This window comes from Talpa europaea, assembly GCF_964194135.1.
Source record: "Talpa europaea genome assembly, chromosome: 2".
Classification (NCBI taxonomy): Eukaryota; Metazoa; Chordata; class Mammalia; order Eulipotyphla; family Talpidae; genus Talpa; species Talpa europaea.
In genome coordinates this window covers 64,164,898-64,186,365 of record NC_140068.1, presented here as the reverse complement: position 1 = coordinate 64,186,365, position 21,468 = coordinate 64,164,898, and the positions used below count along the sequence as shown (strand labels likewise).

General features: G+C 33.5%; 1 protein-coding gene across 1 annotated transcript; it reads right to left on the bottom strand.

Moving 5' to 3' along the window:
- Positions 1-871: 871 nt before the first annotated feature.
- LCA5 (lebercilin LCA5) lies at positions 872-20,222 on the bottom strand (the record flags this gene model as incomplete). Its single annotated transcript, XM_084228125.1, has 7 exons — positions 872-1,864; positions 4,042-4,171; positions 6,952-7,094; positions 7,728-7,824; positions 10,111-10,248; positions 15,639-16,168; positions 20,039-20,222. The coding sequence occupies 7 exons, from the start codon at positions 20,220-20,222 to the stop codon at positions 1,011-1,013; spliced, it is 2,076 nt and encodes a 691-aa protein (XP_084084251.1). The 3' UTR covers positions 872-1,010.
- Between the last annotated feature and the right edge of the window lie 1,246 nt (positions 20,223-21,468).

Here is a 21,468-nt window from a genome sequence, read left to right as displayed (position 1 = left end):
CCTACACAGCTGAAGCCAGCCACGAAAGAGCAAAAGACCGCCCAGTGCATTTCAGTAACAAAGCAAACCACCGCCATATTCAGTAAGGCAGAAGCCACACCTCTAAAACATCTTTAGCCTAGCTTGCTTTAAAATTAGTCCTTTATGTCAACATCACACTATTGTTTCTTTGGTTTGAGGGTAAATTCAAATCTTAAAATTAGATATTAAAATTTCCAAATTGCATTACTCTGGAAACATAATTGAGCTGAAAATCTAAATGGGGATGAAATTTCCTCTATTCCTTGTATTTGGTACAAAATCTCATACTCAGTCACTAAGATACAAGGATTAAACTGTATTGCTGATTAAACTGTATCCAAGCCTCTGAGAGCCATGACAGAGGACTTGCCCATGCAAACAGACAAATGTCTTCTTAACTCAACCTAATAGATGTAGGCAAGTGAGTTAATGAGATTTGTAAATGGTTTAAACTAGATAGTTAAACGCTACTCATTTCCAGAATATGAAATCCCAATGTTGTCACTGTTGTCGCTTTAGAGTAGCTCAGTTTTGCCATGTAAAGGACCCCTGCCCTTATCCAGAGGACTGGGTTCTAAGCAGCACTGATTCACCACCACCCTAAAGCTACACTTGCCAACACAAGAAGGCCCTTGACCCTTAATTTCCATGTAACTATGAGCAGGAAGACTATTTAGCTCAGTAAGGATATGACCACAAATAGGGATCAAAGTAGGAAATTAATATGAACTCCCCAAGCACTGGTTTAAGAGGTAAAAACTATTTGTAAATAAAAAAATCAAAAACAAGAAATATCTCTAGTTTCATTCGAGTCCCCTTAATGCTTGGCCAAGTAGCTATGTGGTGTGATATTTTCATTTGCACTGTATTTATTAAAAATTGGTCCTTAATGAGGATATTTTAATATTAGAAAATCTAAATGTTTATAATAAATACTGTATTAAAATACTTTAATATTTACAATTGGGGAAAATGCATATGGTAGTCAGTCATCTCAGTGCTACTTCTTCAATTTCATCTTCTACAGAATCAACTACTTTTACTGCTGGTTTATTTGCATGTTTTAATCGTTGTCTATTTGGATTAAAACTTCTTCCTTCACTCAAAAAAAGGTCATCATCTTCGTCATATTCTCTGCCCTTGCTGCTTTTATCCCCAGGGAGAAGATTTAGAGGGTTTGTTTTGCTGGTAGCCAGAGAACTTTGGTCACTGCTTTTGGAGGAAATGGTGCTGCTGCCAGCGGCACCGAATAGCTGTTCCATCAGATTAGCCTTTTTCTCTTTTCTTGTAATAAAATCTACACTGTCTTTACCAAATTTCTCTGTACTATTTCTTTGGAAATCCAAAAGGCCACTTTTTGGGCTAAATGGATCTGACCTCCCTGTTATTTTTGCAAATGAAGGCACATAGCTACCAAATGCAAGCTCATCTGAAGCAGCTGGGCTTCTCCTTTCTCCTGATTGCTGATCATCTCTTTTTGTAGTTAAGAGACCAATATCTTGAAAATGATGTCCATTAAATAATCTCTCTGAGGAGTCCAAGAACGTGTATGTTTGGGGGCTTCTTTTGGGGGAGTGCAGTTTTGATTCTAAATCAGGTAGCAATGGCAGAGGAGGGCATTTTAGATTCTGAGAATCTTTGAGTTCTCTGTTGATTTCATTCAGCTTAGCAAGTAGCATTTCTCTCTTCAGTCTGTCTTTCTCCTCTTCTTCCAATATATCAACATTTTGAATTTGATATGTATCCATTTGGTATCTTCCAGTTTCCAATGCTGGCTTTTCTCCTCTCTCAAATAGAGATGTCTTTTCATTTTGCTTTTTAGCAGGTTCTGTGTTTACCCACTCTGTATAAAATCAAATTTAAAATATGTGTTTATATATGGGATTTTATAGCAGTTATTTTTGAAAAAAACATCTTTCACAAAACAGTCTTTACCTAATCTCATTACTATTAGTACCTAAATTTCATTTCCATGCATATATTCTTGGATTCAATAAGAATATACTTAAGGTTCATATTTACCAAAAAAAAGTCCTTTAAGATAGGGGTAGGGAAGAAGGTGCCCTTTTCTAATACCTCATACAGTGCTATTCACTGAATGGAAAATGGTGGGATGGATGGAGCAAAAACTATGCTTAAAAATTAAGCCTCTGGCTATCTTACCTCCAGCAGGACACATTATCACTTATGTAGTATTCTGACAAATGATGTAGTAGTAAAATGTAACAGAAAATTTCAGGTAACTCCCAAATGAGCATTCTATTAAAAAAATTGGTCTGTAGTCATTAACATTTTTTTAAAAACTAAGAAGCTATTAAAGGAGTATCAGAACTAAGTGAAATTTATAATCATATCCAAGAGGGGAAAAATGCTACATACTGTGCATATCCTACACCGCAGGATATATTGTGTCAATGGACAGAACTGTAATATAGACAGTAATCAAAGTTAAATTTCTACAAGTATTTTAGAGTATGGGCATGAGATATATTACTCTAATTTTATTACTCTAGTTTTTTTTTTTTTAAGATTTATTTATGCATACAAGAGCTGAGGTACCCAGAGATGCGGGGGGTGGGGTGGGGGGGGCGGTGAGGTTGGAAGAGCACCAGAGACAGAGTGGGGAGCAGAACAGGCAGATGTACTGAAATACACTGCTGAGGGAAGTAGCGGGCGAGACAGGAGAGGTCTGCTACATCATGTGGGTCACCTCCCTGGCTGGGAATTGAACTCATGCTGCAGTAGCTATGGATAGCTTCACAGTGCTGAGCCTTAACCCCTTGCACCACCTGGGAGGCCCCTCTAACTAGTTATTGCCACTTCAATTTTTTAAATTTTCATTTGGAAATAATTTCAAAATTACAGTAAATATGTAAGAACACTACAAATTTGGTTGTTTTAGTAAATGGCATACATTCTCACTGGTGTCAGAAACCATTCCATATAGACTTCAAGAAAAAAATGACAAAGAAGTGACAATCTTCTAATAATAATACACAATTTTTTTATCTTATATTTTGACATGTCAAAGCACCTCCCCTTTGTGCTTTAACGAATAGTGATATATATATACAGCTTCTGTTTCAACTATTTTAAATATACACACAAAAATACATTTACTGGGCCTCCCTGGTGGTACAGGGGTTAAAATCTCAGTGATATCAAGCTGTCACCAGCCACTGTGGCATGAGTGCAATTCCCAGCCAGGGAGCTAACCCACATGATGCAGCAGACCTCTCCTGTCTCATCCGCTGCTCCCCTCATAGTGTACTTCAGTAAATCCACCTGTTCTCTGGTGAATCCCCTCCTCTCCCACACCTCTGGCTTATACCCCAGTTCTTGTATGAATAAATAAAAATCTTTAAAAAATATATATTTACTTACACAAGCAGCAATGAAATTATGATTCTGTGTCCCATTATGGGAAAAAGGTTTTTTTAAGTTGTTACTATGCAACTTAAAATATGTGACTGATAAAATTGGTTCAAAGGATTAGAGTCTGGGATCCTTTTTGCCTATATACCTTTAAGACATTTTATCCAGATGAAAATGAATTTCATTTCCAGTATCTGAAACTATGAGTTGGTTCACTAAACTTAAACACTAATGATTAAACACATTAAAGATTTATTTTTACATATTAAAACCAAAGGGAAAACAGGAATATATTCGGAAACTCACAATTCATTGATTTTTATGTTTGAGCTAGTCTGTAGACAAGCCACTTTCAAGGTCAAGCCAATAAAGGGATAGTCTTTCACCTACCCCTTCATCAAGCTTTAGTTAATACACAAAGAATTGTTTTCTTTCAACCTTATTTCCTGATTCCAAATAACAGAGTCCTCATTTCTTATTTTCCTTCATAATATCATTCAAATGTTGTGACTGCTGATAGACCACTGTCTTCATCTATATCAACCTTTTCTTGTTCTATATAATTGACAGTTTGGCTGTAAGATACTGGATGATGTTAACCCTTTCTTTCCCAAGAGATGCTGACTCCTTATTCAATGTTCTTACCATCCTCCAGCATTTCAATCTCCTGTTGTATATCAAGTCCTTGATCTTTAATGAGTTTTCCTTCTCTTTCCACAATTGGGTTTAGAGTCTTGGCTGCTTCGTGCTCATTTTCCTCCTGAGATTCCAGGCCCTGTTACACAGTTTTTAAGAATGCAAGTTCACATGTAGAAAAAGGGGGGGAAAGCTACTTACTAGCAGGGATTTATCTCTTATTAAACATGATTACCAACTAAGTTAGAAATTAAAGCAAAGTTTCAATTTAAAGCATTTAGTCACAAATTACTACCATTTGAAAGATGCTTCAAATATACACAGGATTTTTTTTCACTTCATATCAATTAATATAATAGAAATAAAGCCATATACTATATAAAATTTAAAATGGACAAGTTTTAGAGGTATCCTTGTTTTCACAACAAAATCTAGTTAGTTCAGTTAACTAGAAAAGGCTGTTCATCAGCTATGGCGGCTAATGAAATGTCGTTGAACAAATGATGTCACTGACCTGTTCAGAGTCACACAGGCATTGACAAATACACTGCACTTTCAAGTACCCAAAGCTTCCAATTAGTACATTTTAAAACTTCAGATAAATACCCAGAATAAAATGAAAATACTAACTTGAAAAGATATCTGTACCCCACATTCACAACAGTATTATTTATAGAAGCCAAGAACTGGAAGCAACCTGAGTGTCTAAAGATGGATGAACGTATAAAGAAAATGTGGTGTGTGTCTGAGATATATATATATATACACACACACACACACACACACACTGGAATATTATTTAGCTATAAAAGAGAAAATCTTGCCATTTGAGGCAACATGGATGGCCCTTGAGGGCATTATGCCAAGCGAAATGAGTCAGAGAAAAGCAAACATATAATCTCACTTATACATGGAATCTAAAAAATTCTAAACCAAAGTTAATGGATACAGAAAACAGACTGGTGATTGTGAGGGAGGTGGGAGAGGACCATAGACGCAGATGAAATTGATGAAGGGAGTAAAAACAAGAAACTTCCAACTATAAAATAAGTGATGGGGACATGAATTTTTTTCCATACATGCAAATATTGAATCACATTGTACACCTGAAACTAAGCAGGTTACAAGTCAATTTATCTCAATTTAATTTTAAACAAAAATATAAATGTGAAATTCCTTGTTTCTTATGGCTTCTTTCAAGCTTCCATAATTCTTAAAGCAAAATGGCCATTTTATCAGATTTGTATAGTAGAGTTGTTCCCGAGTATGTTCTTTCCCCCAATTCCTTTCAGTCATAAGAGTTCCCTGGGTTTTAGCAGGGCATAAGGGTGCTCAACTGGAGACATTTCTCAGCCTCCTTTGCAACCAGACAGGACCGATGGAATGTGAGTGGAATAAGAGCAACTTCTGATCACATTTCTGAAAACGAAGTACCTTGCCTTCCATTTTTTTAGTAACCTTCTCAGAGGGTAGTGAGTCAGTTCCAACTCTATGGAAGTGCTCACTATGTGCTCTAAGGTGAAAAAGTGATAAGACAGAGAATGACTGCCATGGAACAAGCTGTCCACCTATCCTGGACTTCCCATGACCTTCAGCGTATTACAAGTGAAAGAAATGTGTATTTTGCTTGAGCCACATATTCTGAATCTTCTTAAATAGGAATTTAGCTTGTACTATCGCCATAGCTGCTGTTTGAGGAGTCCTTTAAAGTGGCAGGATCAGTCTTAAAAACTTTATAAACTTCATGATTATTATCACAACCCTAAAAGGTAACTCTTCCCTCAGTTTTATAGATTAGTAAATTGAAGTTACAAAAAAAAAAAAATCACACTAAAATGTTTAAATTTTGTTTCTATTAAAAGTAATGCTGCTAACTTCGGGCTGTATGTATTTTATAGTACTCAGGTGGAGCAGTAACCTGATAAGGCCATTTTTAAAAATCCTCTTAAAGAATTCCTTTGTTTTTCCATACTTTATACTTTTCAAAAAGACAAATTAAGATGACATAGTCTCAATTACCATACAAATACAGAAACATACCTGAGATAACTAACTTGTCTAAGTTGTTAGACAAAAACAAACTAGACTAAAACAAACTAGAGTACACTTTAGGAACCAACCATCCAGCCTTTGTTTTATACCACAAGACGAGATCTCAGGGTCACTGGGAAACTTATAAGTAACAAAAATATGGGAATATACTGGATCGCATATATATATGTATATGTAGTTTTAATTGTAAACATTAAAGGTAAAACCCTCTTAGAAAAAAGACCTTCTGTATGGAGAATATGGTGATGGATTATGGGTGCTTTAGTGGTAGAAGAACTATGGTAACCACACTGGAGGGGAGAAATATATAGTCCTAAAATTTTTTAAAAAGGCCTTCCAGTATTCAATATAGAAGTCCTTTTAAATGTAGATCTAACTGATCCGCTGAATTTTACTCTACATTTGAATGGTATAAAGTCAGGTTCCACTGGAATTACTATGCTCAGCATTCAGTTAACCTATAGCATTCTCCTATAAAGGAGAACAAAAAAAATGTAGTAAAATTCTAACAAATCTTTTGAAAATTACCATAATTTGCTATTAAACATAAGAGCAAGAAGGATTTTTAGAGCTTATCTGGATACATGAAAAGTAAGAATTGTAGAAAGTAAGTTTTTCTTTTCTTCTACCTCCAACTTGAAGATACAAGACAAACTTTCTGAATCATCTGAAAGATGCAATGTGAACTAAGGATCAATCCAAAGGAATTTACTAAAACAGACACGTTATCTGTTAAAATTCAAGTTGTATACTTACAACACAAGACAACACTAGCTTCATTGCTGAAATTTTGAAATTTTTTATATTGTATTTTTAGAAATAACTTCAAACCTAGAGTTTTGTACCTAATCATATTGCTAAACTCACCAAAGTAAGATGTTCAGGTTCTTCCCATTTGTTTTCATAACACACACCTGTTTGTGGTGTTATAGGAAATTCTTCCAGTATGAAGTCTTCACTGGTTTGTACTCCTTTTGTACACTGGTCTGTAAAATCACTCTGGCATGCAGCTACCATGAAAATTATAAAAGAATTTTTTTCTAATCATACTGAACAGTGCTGAGACATGGAATTAACTGGTATATGTTCACTATCTAAATGATATGTGTTTTGTTTAACTGGTAATTACGCAATTTGTGGATAACTCTGATGGGCAGATCCCATTAAGATTTTATAAAGTTTATGTTTTTAATCTTCTGTAATAATATTTACGTATAGATTCAAAGAAAGTTTACTTTTGTTAAAAAAAGATCTATATAACAATAGCAAAGTATTTGGTATTGTTATGACATATCTGAAATTTGTTATAAAACTAGAAAAATAGTGGGAAAAAACAAAAATAGCAAAATATGTAATTTAAGACTAGGCAATACATAAAGGTTCATTCTACTGTTCTCTAGTTTCAGGGAGGTTTGCACATTTACAGAAAAGTTTAAAAAAAACTACAAGAGAATTTTTAAAAAAATGATGTGAAACAATTTTGATGGGAAAAAAATTAAAAGCTGACAGGAGTTCTGAAAATTCTAAGGAAATTTAAATTAATTTAAAGAAGTTCCTTCCCCCTTGCTCCTGACTTCAGGATTTATTTGATTAGTAACAATTAATAGCACATTATCAGTATTTCAACAGTAGTATCTACTCACCACTTTTTGTTGATGTCATTTCTTTTTCTTTCTTTGGAGAGGACTTTGGCAGACGATTGGAATATATATTTTTTATATCTAGTTCTCTCTCTTTTTCCTGAAAATATAATTAAAGATGTACAGTCTCAGTTCAAAACAAATTTTTACTTTAACTTGTATTTTCCTTACTAAACTGAAAAAAAAAAAAACCTGCATTAGTTCCTCTTTTTAATTACCAACTATAGAAAGGAATATTTCTAAAACACCTAGGTTAGGGTATGACAATGATTCTCCCTAAAATGTACTGACAAAAAAGAAAAGTAGGTAAATAAGGAAACCCTTTTTCTACCAACTGTTACCTGATAGAGCGAGTATGTCCAGGCTTAGCCAGCCACAAAGACAAAGAATTTAGTAAGCACCTTTCAATTGTGGGTTCTGAATTATGCATTAAAATCAGACCATTATTTTAAAAACAAGTGTTCTTCAGCATTTTAGGGGTATGGCCTTCTCTGAGAATTAACAAAATGAAAATTCTATGTAAAATCTGCATCAACATTCAATTTTGCAAATTTCAACCCATCAGTAGTAATCTTTAGATAGTATTAATACCTAGTTTAACACAATTAGAATACTTCCTCTAAATCCTGCAAATGAAAGGCATCAAAAATGATCTATCATGGGGTTAGAGTACTGGATTGATTATTCAACCAATAACTTTCCTATAACTTTCTTTCCAGATGTTACAATCTTTTTCAGTTATATCATTCAAATTAGTGTATTCAGTATTTCTCTTCTGGCACATATTATACTGATTAACAAACCTTTTCTAGGCATCAAAGACTTTTATAAATTATACTGTATCAACTTAATGTGAATAGTAACAATGTTTTAAAATAGTGGGTTCTCCACACCCATACTACTCAAGGGGCCAAGAACATACACTGGAACAAGGAAAGCCTCTTGATTAAATGGTATTGGGAAAAACTGGAGAGCCCCAGGCAAGAGAATGAAACTGCATCACTATCTCACACTACACAAAAATCAATTCAAAATGGATGAAAGACTTGTCTGCAAGAAAACCATGGAAGAACAGAGCTAAACTACTTCACAACATAATGCCTTTAGGGATTCGTCTCCAACAGCAAGGAAAACAAAAAAGAACAGAAACTGAGACTACATTAAACTAAAAACCTTCTGCACAGCAAAAGAAACTAACAAAAATACAAAATAACAAAAATGGGAAAAAATATTTACATGCCATAGATCTTACAAAAAACTCATAGCAAAGACTTAACAAAAACTCAAACTCCTCAACAAAAAGAAAATAACCCAATCAAAAAATGGACATTTGTTGTGGGAGAATTATAGTGGCCATGGCTGAGGGGAAAAATCATATACTGTCCAAAAATTAACAAACTAACAAAAATTACAAAGTTTTAAAAAATGCTATCAATATTTTGACCACAATTGGTATTGAATGGAAACTAGGCTTTTGGTGGTGATCAAAATGTGGTATATACAGATACCAAATTACAATGCTGTAAACCAGAAGCCTTATATTTTAAACCAATTTTACTTCAATAAATATTTAACAAACATTGATAATTTTCAAAAGCTGTAAAATTAAAAAAAAAAAGTGGGCAAAAGAGCTAAAGAGGCACTTCTCCAAGGCAAACTTTCAGATGGCAAACATTACTTACTATGAGGGAAATGAAAACCACAATGAGATATACCACCTCACTCTTGATGAGAATGGTTCATATCAAAAAAAGACCTGGCCAGGATGTAAAGAAAAGGGAACCCTCCTACACTGCTGGTGGGAATGCAGACTGGCCCAGCCCTGAAGGGAAAGCAGTATGGAAGTATCTCAAAAGATTAAAAATGAATCTGCCATATGACCCAGTAATTCACTTCTAGGCCTCTACCTGAAAAATTCGAAAATATTAATTTGAAAGGAAATTTGCACTACTGTTTTTATTATACAACATTTTCAACAGCCAAACTATGGAAACAACCTAAGTGCCCCAAAACAGATGAGTGGATCAAGATGAAGTTTATATATACAATGGAATATTACTTAACAATCAAAGACGATAAACTCATGCCATTTGCAAGAACATGGATGGAGCTGGAAGGGAAATGCTAAGTGAATAAGTCAGAAGTAGAAAAGTAAACACCAATGGGGTCACTTATATGTGGAATATAGTGAAACCAAACTAAGGGTCAGTTAACTTATAAACTATTTCTATGGTTTATAAACTAGCTTAGTTTATAAATTATAGAACTGAAGCAACCAGATGGGAAGGAGAAGGAAGGGTGAAACTTAAAAGCCAAACTAGGGGAAAAGATGTTATTTTTAATCTATTAAAAATGAAAATGATGCAATTTAAAATAAAGTGCTTACCTTTAATTTGTGATATAGTCGTTGTAGTTCTTTCTGAAGAACTTTATTTTCATCATGAGCCTCATGTGCCTTTTTCCTTTCAGCATATAACTGCCGCTGGAAACTGTTAGTACTTAGCTCAAGGTTTTTTGACAGTTCCTATGATTTGTGTACACATAAAAACATTTTTTATAAAATTATTCAACATACAACTAAGCAATTAAAAAGGTAAACTCATGCTATTTGCAACAACATGGATGGAACTGGAAGGGATTATGCTAAGTGAAAGTCAGAAAGAAAGAAATATCGGATGGTTTAATTTATATGTGGAACAAAGGGTTAGGAAACAATTTGCAAGCTGACCATAACCATAGATCTCAGGCACAAGGGGCTGAGGGAGGGGGCAACAGAGAAAGTGAAAACAGGGGCGAGATCATGTGTGCTATGGTGGTGGGGGAAAACTACGGAATTACAGCTGAGGAGAGAAATCAAATACTGTCCAAAAAATTAACAATCTAAGGAAATAAATTTTTAAAATATGGTTTTGTAAATATCAGAAAAATAAAAAAAATTCAACACGAAAATATTACACTTAACATCAAAATGATGTTTGTGGTGGACCTATATAAGACATGCACGTTAGGCAGGGATCAGTGTATGAACATAAAAAACTGGGAAATGAATTTACTAACAATTGAATAAGGTACCTAGCCTATTTTTCCCTCTTTTGTTTTATATAATGATTTGTAAATAAATTCTTAAGCACTTGCTTGAAGCTTAGACAGCGAGTCACTTTAAGTTGAGAGCAAAGATAACTAAAGCAAAGTGATGAAGAACACTAGCTTTTAGAATCAGTCAGGCAAACAGATATGAAGAGAGCTAAAATTACATAGCATATTTAAGGTGCATAGAATAGTTTCATTTCCAGATAAAAATAACCATTTCCATAATCTTCAAACATGTTCCATGAAGTTTATGAAAGAATTTAAATTAAAATATTTTCAAATCACATAAGTTGTCAAGACAATTCCTCTGGATGAAAAACAAATGCCTTTTATGTATAAAAATGTTACTGCAAATGTAATGTTTAAAGTATTAAATAAATCACCAAGAATGGATGTTACAATCTCATCACCCTGTGAAAATTAATGCCAATATTTTAGTGTATACAATGTAAGACATACTTTCCTCACTAAATGATGTCATAACCTTCTATGTCAAAATCTAATACAATGTTTAATGGAATAGCATTCTATTTTAGATTATAATTTATCTAACCAAATTTTGCTGTTCAACATGAAAATAGGAATATCAGTGGATATTAAATTCTGATGAGAATTAAGATATTTACAAATATTTAAAAAGTAGTTTCCCACTCTGCTTTCTGGTTTCACTGAGAGGGAAAAAACAATACTTGACTATATGGTGGACAAATTGAATACTTTGGCCAGATGGTCAATGGCCAGAATGCCTTTGTTAACATCAACAATAAGGACAAGTGAATATCATGTGACTCTAGATGTAATATCTCAAGAATGAAGCAATATCACCTATTCAGTGTTCTGGCCAAGAATACAAAAACCTCAATGTAATAACAACCAAACATCAGTGAAATGCAAATTAAGAATGTTCTATTAAATGAAAAGGGATGGGGACTGTATTCTTCGAAACTAATACGTCATTAAAAGACTACAAAAATATGCAAAATGTTTCAAATTAAAGGCTAAAGACTGCCTGGACAACTCAACATAATACTTGCTTCTTGATTGAATCCTGTACTGATAAAGTGAAGAATTATCAAGTCATTATGTATAAAAAAAATTAGAAAATTATTGTATAAATGTGAATTTATAATGTAATTGTACTACAGTTATACAAGGGTAGATCCCTATTAGGAAATACAAACCAATGTGCATAGGGGTAAAGGATGTGATGCATGGAACTTAAACAGTTAAGAAAAAAACCAAATAAGGGATCAGGAAAAAAAATTATAAATTTAAAAACAGGCAAACTATAAATCAGACATTCTGAGGGGGAGGGAAAGGGAGCAAAACGGGAGGGAAGAGCACAAGGGACTATGGCAATGGTGCATGGGTGAATTGGTGGTGGGAATTTTATAGGGACTACACCTGAGAGGAAAAAGCAAACATTATAAAAAACAGTAAGAATGATGTAAAATATATATATTAAAAATGTGTGTGTACATGTGTGTAAGCATTTGCATATGACAGCATGTGTACATAGACAATAGGGTAAAATGTTAACAAAAATAAATATGGGTAAAGAGAATGGGAGTGTTAGAGCAATTCTCAGTACTCTTAAAAATAGTCCCATATAGGGCCTCCCTAGTGGCGCAGCGGTTGAGCGCTGGGTTGCGAAGCTGCCTGCAGCCTCTGCAGCGCCGGTTCAATCCCTGGCTGCTCCCTGGCCACCGGAGGAGGGTCCTGCACGGCGCGCAGACCTCTCCTGCTGCCCGCTGCTCCCCTCAGCAGTGTACTTCGGTCCTTCTGCCTGCTCTGCTCCCCGCTCTGGCTCTGGAGAATTCTCTCACCCTCCCGCGCTTCTGACTGTACCCAGTGCTTGTATAAATGAATGAATAAATCTTTAAAAAAAAAGTTTAAAAATAGTCCTATATATTGGACTGTTGGAAAAGTCATGACATTTTTTGTTTTCTATTTAAAAATGCATCATTACTTTTCTATCAACCCAATAAAAAGATAATTTTACCAAGATAGCAATAGAGGGCATTGCCTTGGTTTGCTATCTAAAGGAACAATTAACAATTAGCCAGAAAAGTGACACACTGAGAATGCCACAACATGGTGATGAGGCTAAAACAACACATGCACCTCAGAAACTAACACAAACTTCACTAGAAGAGATGCTGAGGTGATCCACATTTCACTATGATAGAAGGGGCGTGGGTAGAGAAAATGTGTAAAGGTGACAGTAAGTGGGGGGTGACAAAGACAACAGGACTGCTGTGAAGCCAGGCCCTTGGTCCAGGTGAGGCCCAAAGCAAAGGAGCACCTGTGGGATGCTCCACAGAGGATAGGTGGTTGGCAAAAAGAAAACAAAGGAAGTGCCTTACTATATCCAGCCTTCTGACACCTTGGGGCCTGTACTCACACTGTGAAAGAGCACTGACAGTAGAGAGAATGCTCAGTTTCAGATATGGGACCCCAGAAAGAAAGGGTGTCACGAACAAGAACCAGACCACCCCTCAGCAGGTTCACAAACATGGTTTTTCCCCTTCACACTCCTTCCCAATCCACTGAAACAGGAACTGCTAACATCAGCCTAAGTACCTTTGGAAACCACATGGAACCATAGCAAGAAAATAAAAGCACAGCAATATCTGCTGGAAAAGAAAAGTAGCTTAGATTTATCAATAAGTTGCCATTCAGATTTAAAACAAAAACGATATTTATCAAAATGGGCAGACAAAAATAATCAACACATAGCAACTTGAGACTTCAAATTAAAATGGCATCACAAGGAGAGAACAACTCCCCAGAATCTAAACTCAAAGAAATGGAAAACTGTACCTCCCCAGCAGAGTTCAAAATAGTTACCATTAAGAAATACAAAGATTAAAAAAAAAAAATCAAAGATCTAAGAAAACTCAGAAAAGCAAATTAATCTACTTAGGAATAAAATTAGTCAGAATGTAGAATATGAAGCTTTAAATGTAACACTGAGACTGAGGATGTGAAAAAATAAATACAAGAATGCCACAGAAAGCTATAGAAACAGAACAGGTCTAGTGGAAAACGAATTAGTGAATACAAAATAGAAAACTAAAAATGACTTAGGTGGAAGAAAAGAGAAATGATTAAAAAAAAGACGAAATACTACGAGCACTGAGTCCATTAGGAAAGAAAATGTAAGACTAAATGGTTTCTCAGAAGGCAATGAAAGAGAGAAGAGTTCATTCAAGGAAATAACTGAAAATTTTCCAAATCAGGGAAAGAACTGAATATACAAGTCCATGAGCTAAAAGAACACCTGGGTAACTAAATGCAAACAGACCAAGACACATATTTAGTGAAACTACTGAGAATCCAAAACAAAGAATACAGGCAGCTAGAGGGGTGTAGGGGAGTGTGTGTGGGTGTGTAAGCAAGTAATTTATATAGGCATTACATCAGGCTATCATTGAATTTCTCAGTGTAAACTCTAGGTCAGAACAGAGTAGAATAACATATTCAAAAATAAAAACTGCCAGCCAAAAAAATATATTCTGCAAAACTCAGAGATCAGGGAGAAATAAAGGTTTCACAGAGATGCCTTTTCAGGCTTCTATAATTCAAGAAAAATATCTCATTAACTTAACACAAAAGAACGTGTCACTTTGAAATCAATAGAAAATCAGGGTGAAGGATAAGTCAGAAAAAAGTAGAGGGAAAAGATGATTAATTTGCTTTTAAAGATAACCCAAATAAGTAAACCATGTATCTCAGTAATCACAATTAAAGTAAATAAATGACTACTGAAAAAGATTGTTCTGTTGGATTCTTTTTAAAAAAAATAGTCAAATGTACAAGCAGAGAGATAAATGATTAACAACAAAAAAAAGGTGAAAAATACCTTCTGTACACTGAAACAGAAAATGATTGGTAATTTTGCAGAATAACCAAGGTGCTATTTTTGGCCACTGATGTACACTATATTTAATAAGTTACTGCCCCTGGTATGACTTTGGAATATTGAGCAAGGTATATTACAATGATTAAGAAGAGATTATAATATACCATGTATTAAAAGCACCCAATTAATACATGAAGTTATTTATTGTTCTGAGTTTGCATTGTCTCTCTCTTTGCTTTCTAAACTACTTGTCAACTCTAAGCTCTCACTCAGGATTGCTGTTTAGATAGGCAGGTACATAGGCAGGCAGGCAGGAGGATATATAGATGTACGTAGATAGGTAGGTCAATATAGATACAGATGTAGAGATATGTAGGTAGATAGATACATACGTACATAGATACATACAATCTAAAGTTCCCTGTCATGGGTAGTATTCTTTTCCTTTCTCATATCAAGAAAAAAATATATTTTAAAAGATCTGCTATAGTTTCAGAATAGAAACTCAATATCCTTTCACCCACCTCTCAAATTTGTTTTGGGGACCAGGGGTATACCTTGCCCTAAAAGATACTTCTCACAAGTGTGCAAAGAAATAAACACAGGAGCGTAATGATTATGTGACATTTCTTACACAATGGCCACAAAATGTCAGTGGTGTATACTGAGTTATTATAGTAACATTTCAATTTTAAATAAGCAATCAAATAAAATAGCATATTTCCCCAAATGACTAAGATCCATAGAATTAAACACACATCATTACACATCAATGCATAAAATCTTTTGCATCTTGCTCATAAATAATCTTACGTTTTTTCCTTATCTAATACTAAAAAAAAAAACACTTTTCATTTACAAGGAAATACTGGACTAAAATAAGCAGTGTTAACAGAGCACATTTATACCCAATGGATAAAAAACACAGGTTAGCTTTTGAGGAACTCTTGAAATTTTACCTTAATTTTTTTCTCAGTGTCATCTATTTTTAACTCTGCTGAAACCAGTTTCTTTGCCAAATCATCTCGTTCAGGTAAGTGTCTAGCTTCAGAGATCTTTTTCAGTTTCTGTAAGGAAAATTTTGTCCTCAATAGTTCACCTTCTGTATCTTTCACCTTTTTCTCAGTTGCCCGTTCTTTCTCTTGAGATTTTCTTAAGCGTTCTTTGAGTGCTGTAATCTCATTGTTATGACGAGCAATAAGTTGTGAGATTTCATTTTCTGCATCTTCAAACTTATTCAGGGCTTTCTCCTGTCTGTATTGAAGCCTTTTCAAAGCCTTGTTTTCTTTCAGCAGCTCAGCTAACTTGACCTGGAGTTCAGTTACCTCATTCTGCAATTCACTGATTTTTAGCAGTCTTGCAGAAAGAACCCGCTTTGTAACAAGATCTGTATCTTTCCGAATTGGCTCCCTATTGAGGCTATGAGAGCGAAATCCCACTCGGACTCCCTTTCTGTTTGGTGGGCCCTTAGGGCTTGGTTTCCTAGGGGCTAGAAAAGAAACAGTAATGACGTAAAGCGAAAGCTTTATCAAGTATTAATTTATCCTAACCATGGAGATCTATAATATTTAGTGATTTCTTAAGGAATTCCACAAAATTTAGGTATTTTATTTCGAGCTCTTATTAGGATGCCTCTATTAAGAAATGTTTGGGATCTATTTAGAAAGGTGGAGAATATTCTAATCCCAATAGTGATTGTTAATTATTTGCTGTAAAAGATGGCAGTATGGTATGACCATTTTTAACTTTACAGATAAGATGTGAAGCCATAATTCAAACATGGATATCATTAGACTTAGCAAGGTACCTAATAACATGGGTTGAAACATTGTATTATTCAATTCTTTTGCACCAAAATGTTTGGGATCATTATTTGAAATGTGGAAATGTATGTTTTCTCTAAAATTAATTATAGCTCACTATTTGCAAAAACAGGATGACAACATATTCAATGTGAAGATTTGGGTTTGGCACTCAGATTAAAAAAAAAAAACTTTAGTAGTACAGATGTGATTCTCAATGCTTTCTTTTGTATGATGTTCAAATAAAAAACATCTGACATAATTTGAGAACAAAATAAAAAAAAAAGTGCACCCAAGGAAGCATAAGCACATGAAATCTTTAAAGTGTATATATTAAACTACATTTCACAAAAATTTACAATGTTGTTTTACTGAAAGTTCATTAAAGTGAAAACTCAACATACAAAGGGTCTGCCCTTTAAGAGAGAAATCTGGAAGTCTGCCACAGTTGAGAAGAATGAACTCTATCTCCAAGGTGACTGCATTTTTCTTCCAAGAAGGAAATGCACTCCAGAGTGATGAGAAAAAAAAAAAGAAACACTAGAAAATACAACCTGTCCCTACCCATCTAACCATGGATACCCTGATAGCATTATATAAACACGTAAAGAATACAAGTAATATTTTCAATTTAACATTAGAAAGTTTCATTAAAAAGATGGAAGACTTTATAGAAGTTGTCTTGAACTTGTACTGATTTTAGGACACTAGCTCTATAAATGCTTGAGTACAAGAAAGGAAGTGTAATAAAAAGAAGTGAGAGCATACCTACTTGCAATTTTGATATTACACTATCCACAATAGTAGTCACTAGCCATATGTAGCTACTGAAAAATGTGAAAAACATAATCCATAATCCAAATTGATATACCATAACTGTGAAGTAGACACTAGGTTTTGAACACTTAGTTTGAAAAAAGGAATGCAGAATATTTCACATACAATATTTTATAGACTACATTTAGAAATGACAACATTTTGATGTTGAATTAAATATGCTGTTAAAATAGTCACGGTTTTTCACTGATTGGTTACTAAGTATAAAATTACATGTGGTTTGCATTTGTGAATGCATTGTATTTCCACTGGACAACATTGCTCCAACTTTAAAATATAGGATCCATCATTTGTATTTTCTTTGTTAAACAACATACTGAGTTAACAAAGTGTTGGTATCAACATGCTGTCATGGAATATGTAGTCTTAGAGTGACAAACTTTATAGGTAAAAATGATTATACACAAAGACGAATGTTAATTCAATTTTCTATATAAAAATTACACAAATTTTATATAGATTTTTCTATATAAAATTATACTGCTAAGCAAATAAGGCTCATAGAAATAAAAACTTAATTTGAAAAGTTAATATATGTATATGAATCAGGATACAATTTTTCTTCTATTTTACATCAACGAGTCAGAAAGAAAGTTTCCAGAGCCAACTTTCTGACATCCTAAAACTCTGAACATTTATTTTTAGTATATTCTTTTAGTATGACTACAAACTGATCATTAAAAGCACACAATCTGAACTCAAAAATATTTCCCAGCTTTCTTCTACCTTTATTTTCATTTTTAAAACCATCAAGATGAAACAGAAATAGATATAAGAAAATATTTGACTGTTGTGTACATTCTTCATGTACCCCTTCTTAGGTCATAACCAAAAAGCATGTGAGACAATTTTTCCTCCCTTCAGGTATATAATGTGACTCATTTAAAAAATCTGTGGTAAAAATAAACTGGTATCTACTAAAAGCTCAAGATGCTTGTATTACAAAACAGAAATCAGAGTATGTAATATACAAATATGCAAAACCCAACATTGATTTTATTTTTAAAAATATATGCCAAAATGAAAATGCATACATTGTGCAAAAACGAAAAATGATGTAAGAATTATATAAATTAAAAAGAAAAGAAATGCAGATTCTTCCCTCCCTGAATTTTAATCTAGGTCATTAGCCAGAGTGTGCAGGTGAGGGCCCCTAGCTTGATAAGTTACCCCCAAAACACAATTATGATGCATGCATGACTTACATCATTTAAACAGTCTCAGAATATCTAGGAGTCCTTTCCAACAATATTTTGTTATTGTCTCAAGTACTTTCTGTTACTTGGAAATTAGGGAGTTGACAATTAAATTAAATGATGGAAATTCACATACCTACATTTCCAAATCATAAAATACTGATTCATTATAAGCTCTTAATATTTGGCATCTTCTTTCAGAGAAATTAAAGTTTTTTATTAAAAAAATAAAAATATATGCTATAGAACAAACAAATCTGCATATTGAAGCCTTCAAGATGCTGTTTTAATCCCATTTGTTCTTTCTCAAATAACAGAAAACAAGAAGTTTTGATTTCTTAATTGGGTGGCTTCCTAAATTGCTTTTGGGGAAAGACTGGAAAATTAAACTATTTCTACCAATAATTCCCTAATTATATAAATTTTTTCTTGGGAATAAATAGACATTTCTAAGGTTCAACCCAAGAGCTGTTGTTTTATTATATGTAAAAGTTAATATCTGATCATGCTCTCAACCACAAAATCAAAACAGGAGGTATTCAATGAGATAGGTTGGATGAAGAGACCAAAAACCTGAAGCGACGTGCTTGCAGAAGGAGAAAGAAAATGCACCCAGTTGTTAAAAGCATGGACATCTCTGGGAAGCTACATCAAGGGTTCATGAAGGGCTGCTTTCAAAAAGAATATATATTCTTGTAGATTTCTTAAAACCAAATATTACTTTTCAAAATAAAAATTTCTAAAGGCAAATTTAATTATACCCCTGCTTAAATCTTTTCAATGGCTAACTATTGCCTCAAAGAAACAATATATTAGCTCAGGATTTCATGATATGGCCCATTTTCAGCTCCCATTTTTACCACTTACTAATTGTCTTGCAATCTAACTATCACTGTGGTTATAACCAAACTGCGTTCATATTCATTATTTTTCTATGGTGTACTTGTAGTTCTTACAAACTTTGTTACTAGTACATCAGCGATTAAAATGAAGAGATTTATAGATTACATAATCAAGTATGTTTTATATTTGATCATATGAGGTATATATACCTCGTTCTAGACTGGTAACATTTTACTAAGTAAAAATGTTTCCAATGAATCATCATGTTACCATCATAGCACAGCTTAATAAAAAATCAAATTGGTAGTCACAAGCCCCAAATCCTATTTCTAGGTTTAATTTGAACTCTCTCAGTTAAGTATATTTAATTATATTCAATTTATAAAACTCTTCCTTAACTACTTCATATTATTGCCTTTAATTATTTTTTTTTTTAAATGAAGACAAAGGTATATGCTTTGTGATTTTTTTGCCATTATAGTTTCTAAGAAACCCAGAAAACAAAGTGAAAAGCTTTATGGTTCTTTCTTCTGTACATAGTATAACTTTGAATGTAATGAAAAATAATACAATTTTACCATAGGCAACATCATACTAATAGAAGATTCATTCATACAAGCTTTCTTTAAGCACTCAAAATGAGTCCTCTACATCTACTGGACTCTTTTCAAAAATGCTTACCTTGATGATGCACTTTGTTCTCTGAAATTTCTCTTTTAATATTTGTAGGTGAAGCGGGATTGACCACTGATGACTCACCAGAAGATTGTGGTGTAGTTCCAAAATCAGATGAACAATAAGAGTAACGGCGTTTGCCTGACTTACTTTCTTGATCAGTATCTGAACTTTTTGCTCTTTCCCCCATGATCTCTATTCATATAATTTCATAGATTCCTTTCCCCAGATAAATCTATAAGTCTTAAGAACATATTTTGAAGTCTTCAGATCCTGGCAATAATAGTCACGTCTGGGAAATTTGTCTTCTCTGTGTATCTGCAGTCCGTAATTCACATTAGCAACCAGAAGATACACTTTTCCCCCTACAATTAAGGAAGGGGGAGGAAACTCATCATACAGTTGTGAAATAGATTTCTATAGTTAATTTAATGATACTAAAAGCAAAATAAAATAATGCTTACAATTTTAAAAAGTTAGAATTCATTTGTATTTTCACATATATTGTTATTTAATATATTTGGGGAAAAGATATACTATTACAGTCTATGCAGATAACTTGTAAAGTACCTGAAACTTAAGACACAAATGCAGATTTTTAACAGGTGAATAATGATCAAATCAGCAGATTATTTTTCTTTTTTGGGGGGGGGGTGGGGGAGGTGGGGATTGGTGGCAGTGGGGAGGATGGTAAAGAAGAAGCCTGCTAATTAACAATAAAGAAAATTAAGGTTGACTACATAAATATGTAAAACTGATATAAACAAAAATCAACCAAATTAAAAGAATACTTGATTAAAACCATTAGCAAACATGAGAGGAAAACGGTTGCCATACTTAACACATAAGTCAATTTCTTATACTATATAACCCATGCCAAGCAAAACAAAAGATAAGCATATAGAAATAGTTGCCTTCAGATACCATTTTTAACCTATCAAATTATCAAAGATTTTTCCAAACAACATTCAATAATCTCAGAATGGTTATCAGGAAAAAAATCACAGAATTTCTGAAGCAAAAGCTGGCAAGATGTATTAAAATTTTAATCATATTTTAACCTTTGGTATAGTAATTTTATCCTTAGATACCAAGAAATAATGCTAAAAATAGAAGTTATTGCAACTGTTTAGTGCAGTATAATTTTTAAATGAATCAACCTAAATGTCTAATCATTGCAGAATTAAGAAAAGTATGGTGAAAATCAATATAGTATAATACACACCTGTCAGAAATGTTTATAGTAGGTTTGTGTTAACTAGGAAATTTCTTACACTATTATGGTAAAGAAAAATTCAAACTGGCACATACAGAATGATCTCAACTACATGAATTCACTGAAAAAATACTGAAAATAGGAAGTATTCTTGTGAGCTGAACTTAGGACTGAAAAAAATTTGCAAAGCAAAGATACATATTTATCAAAATGGAGTAAA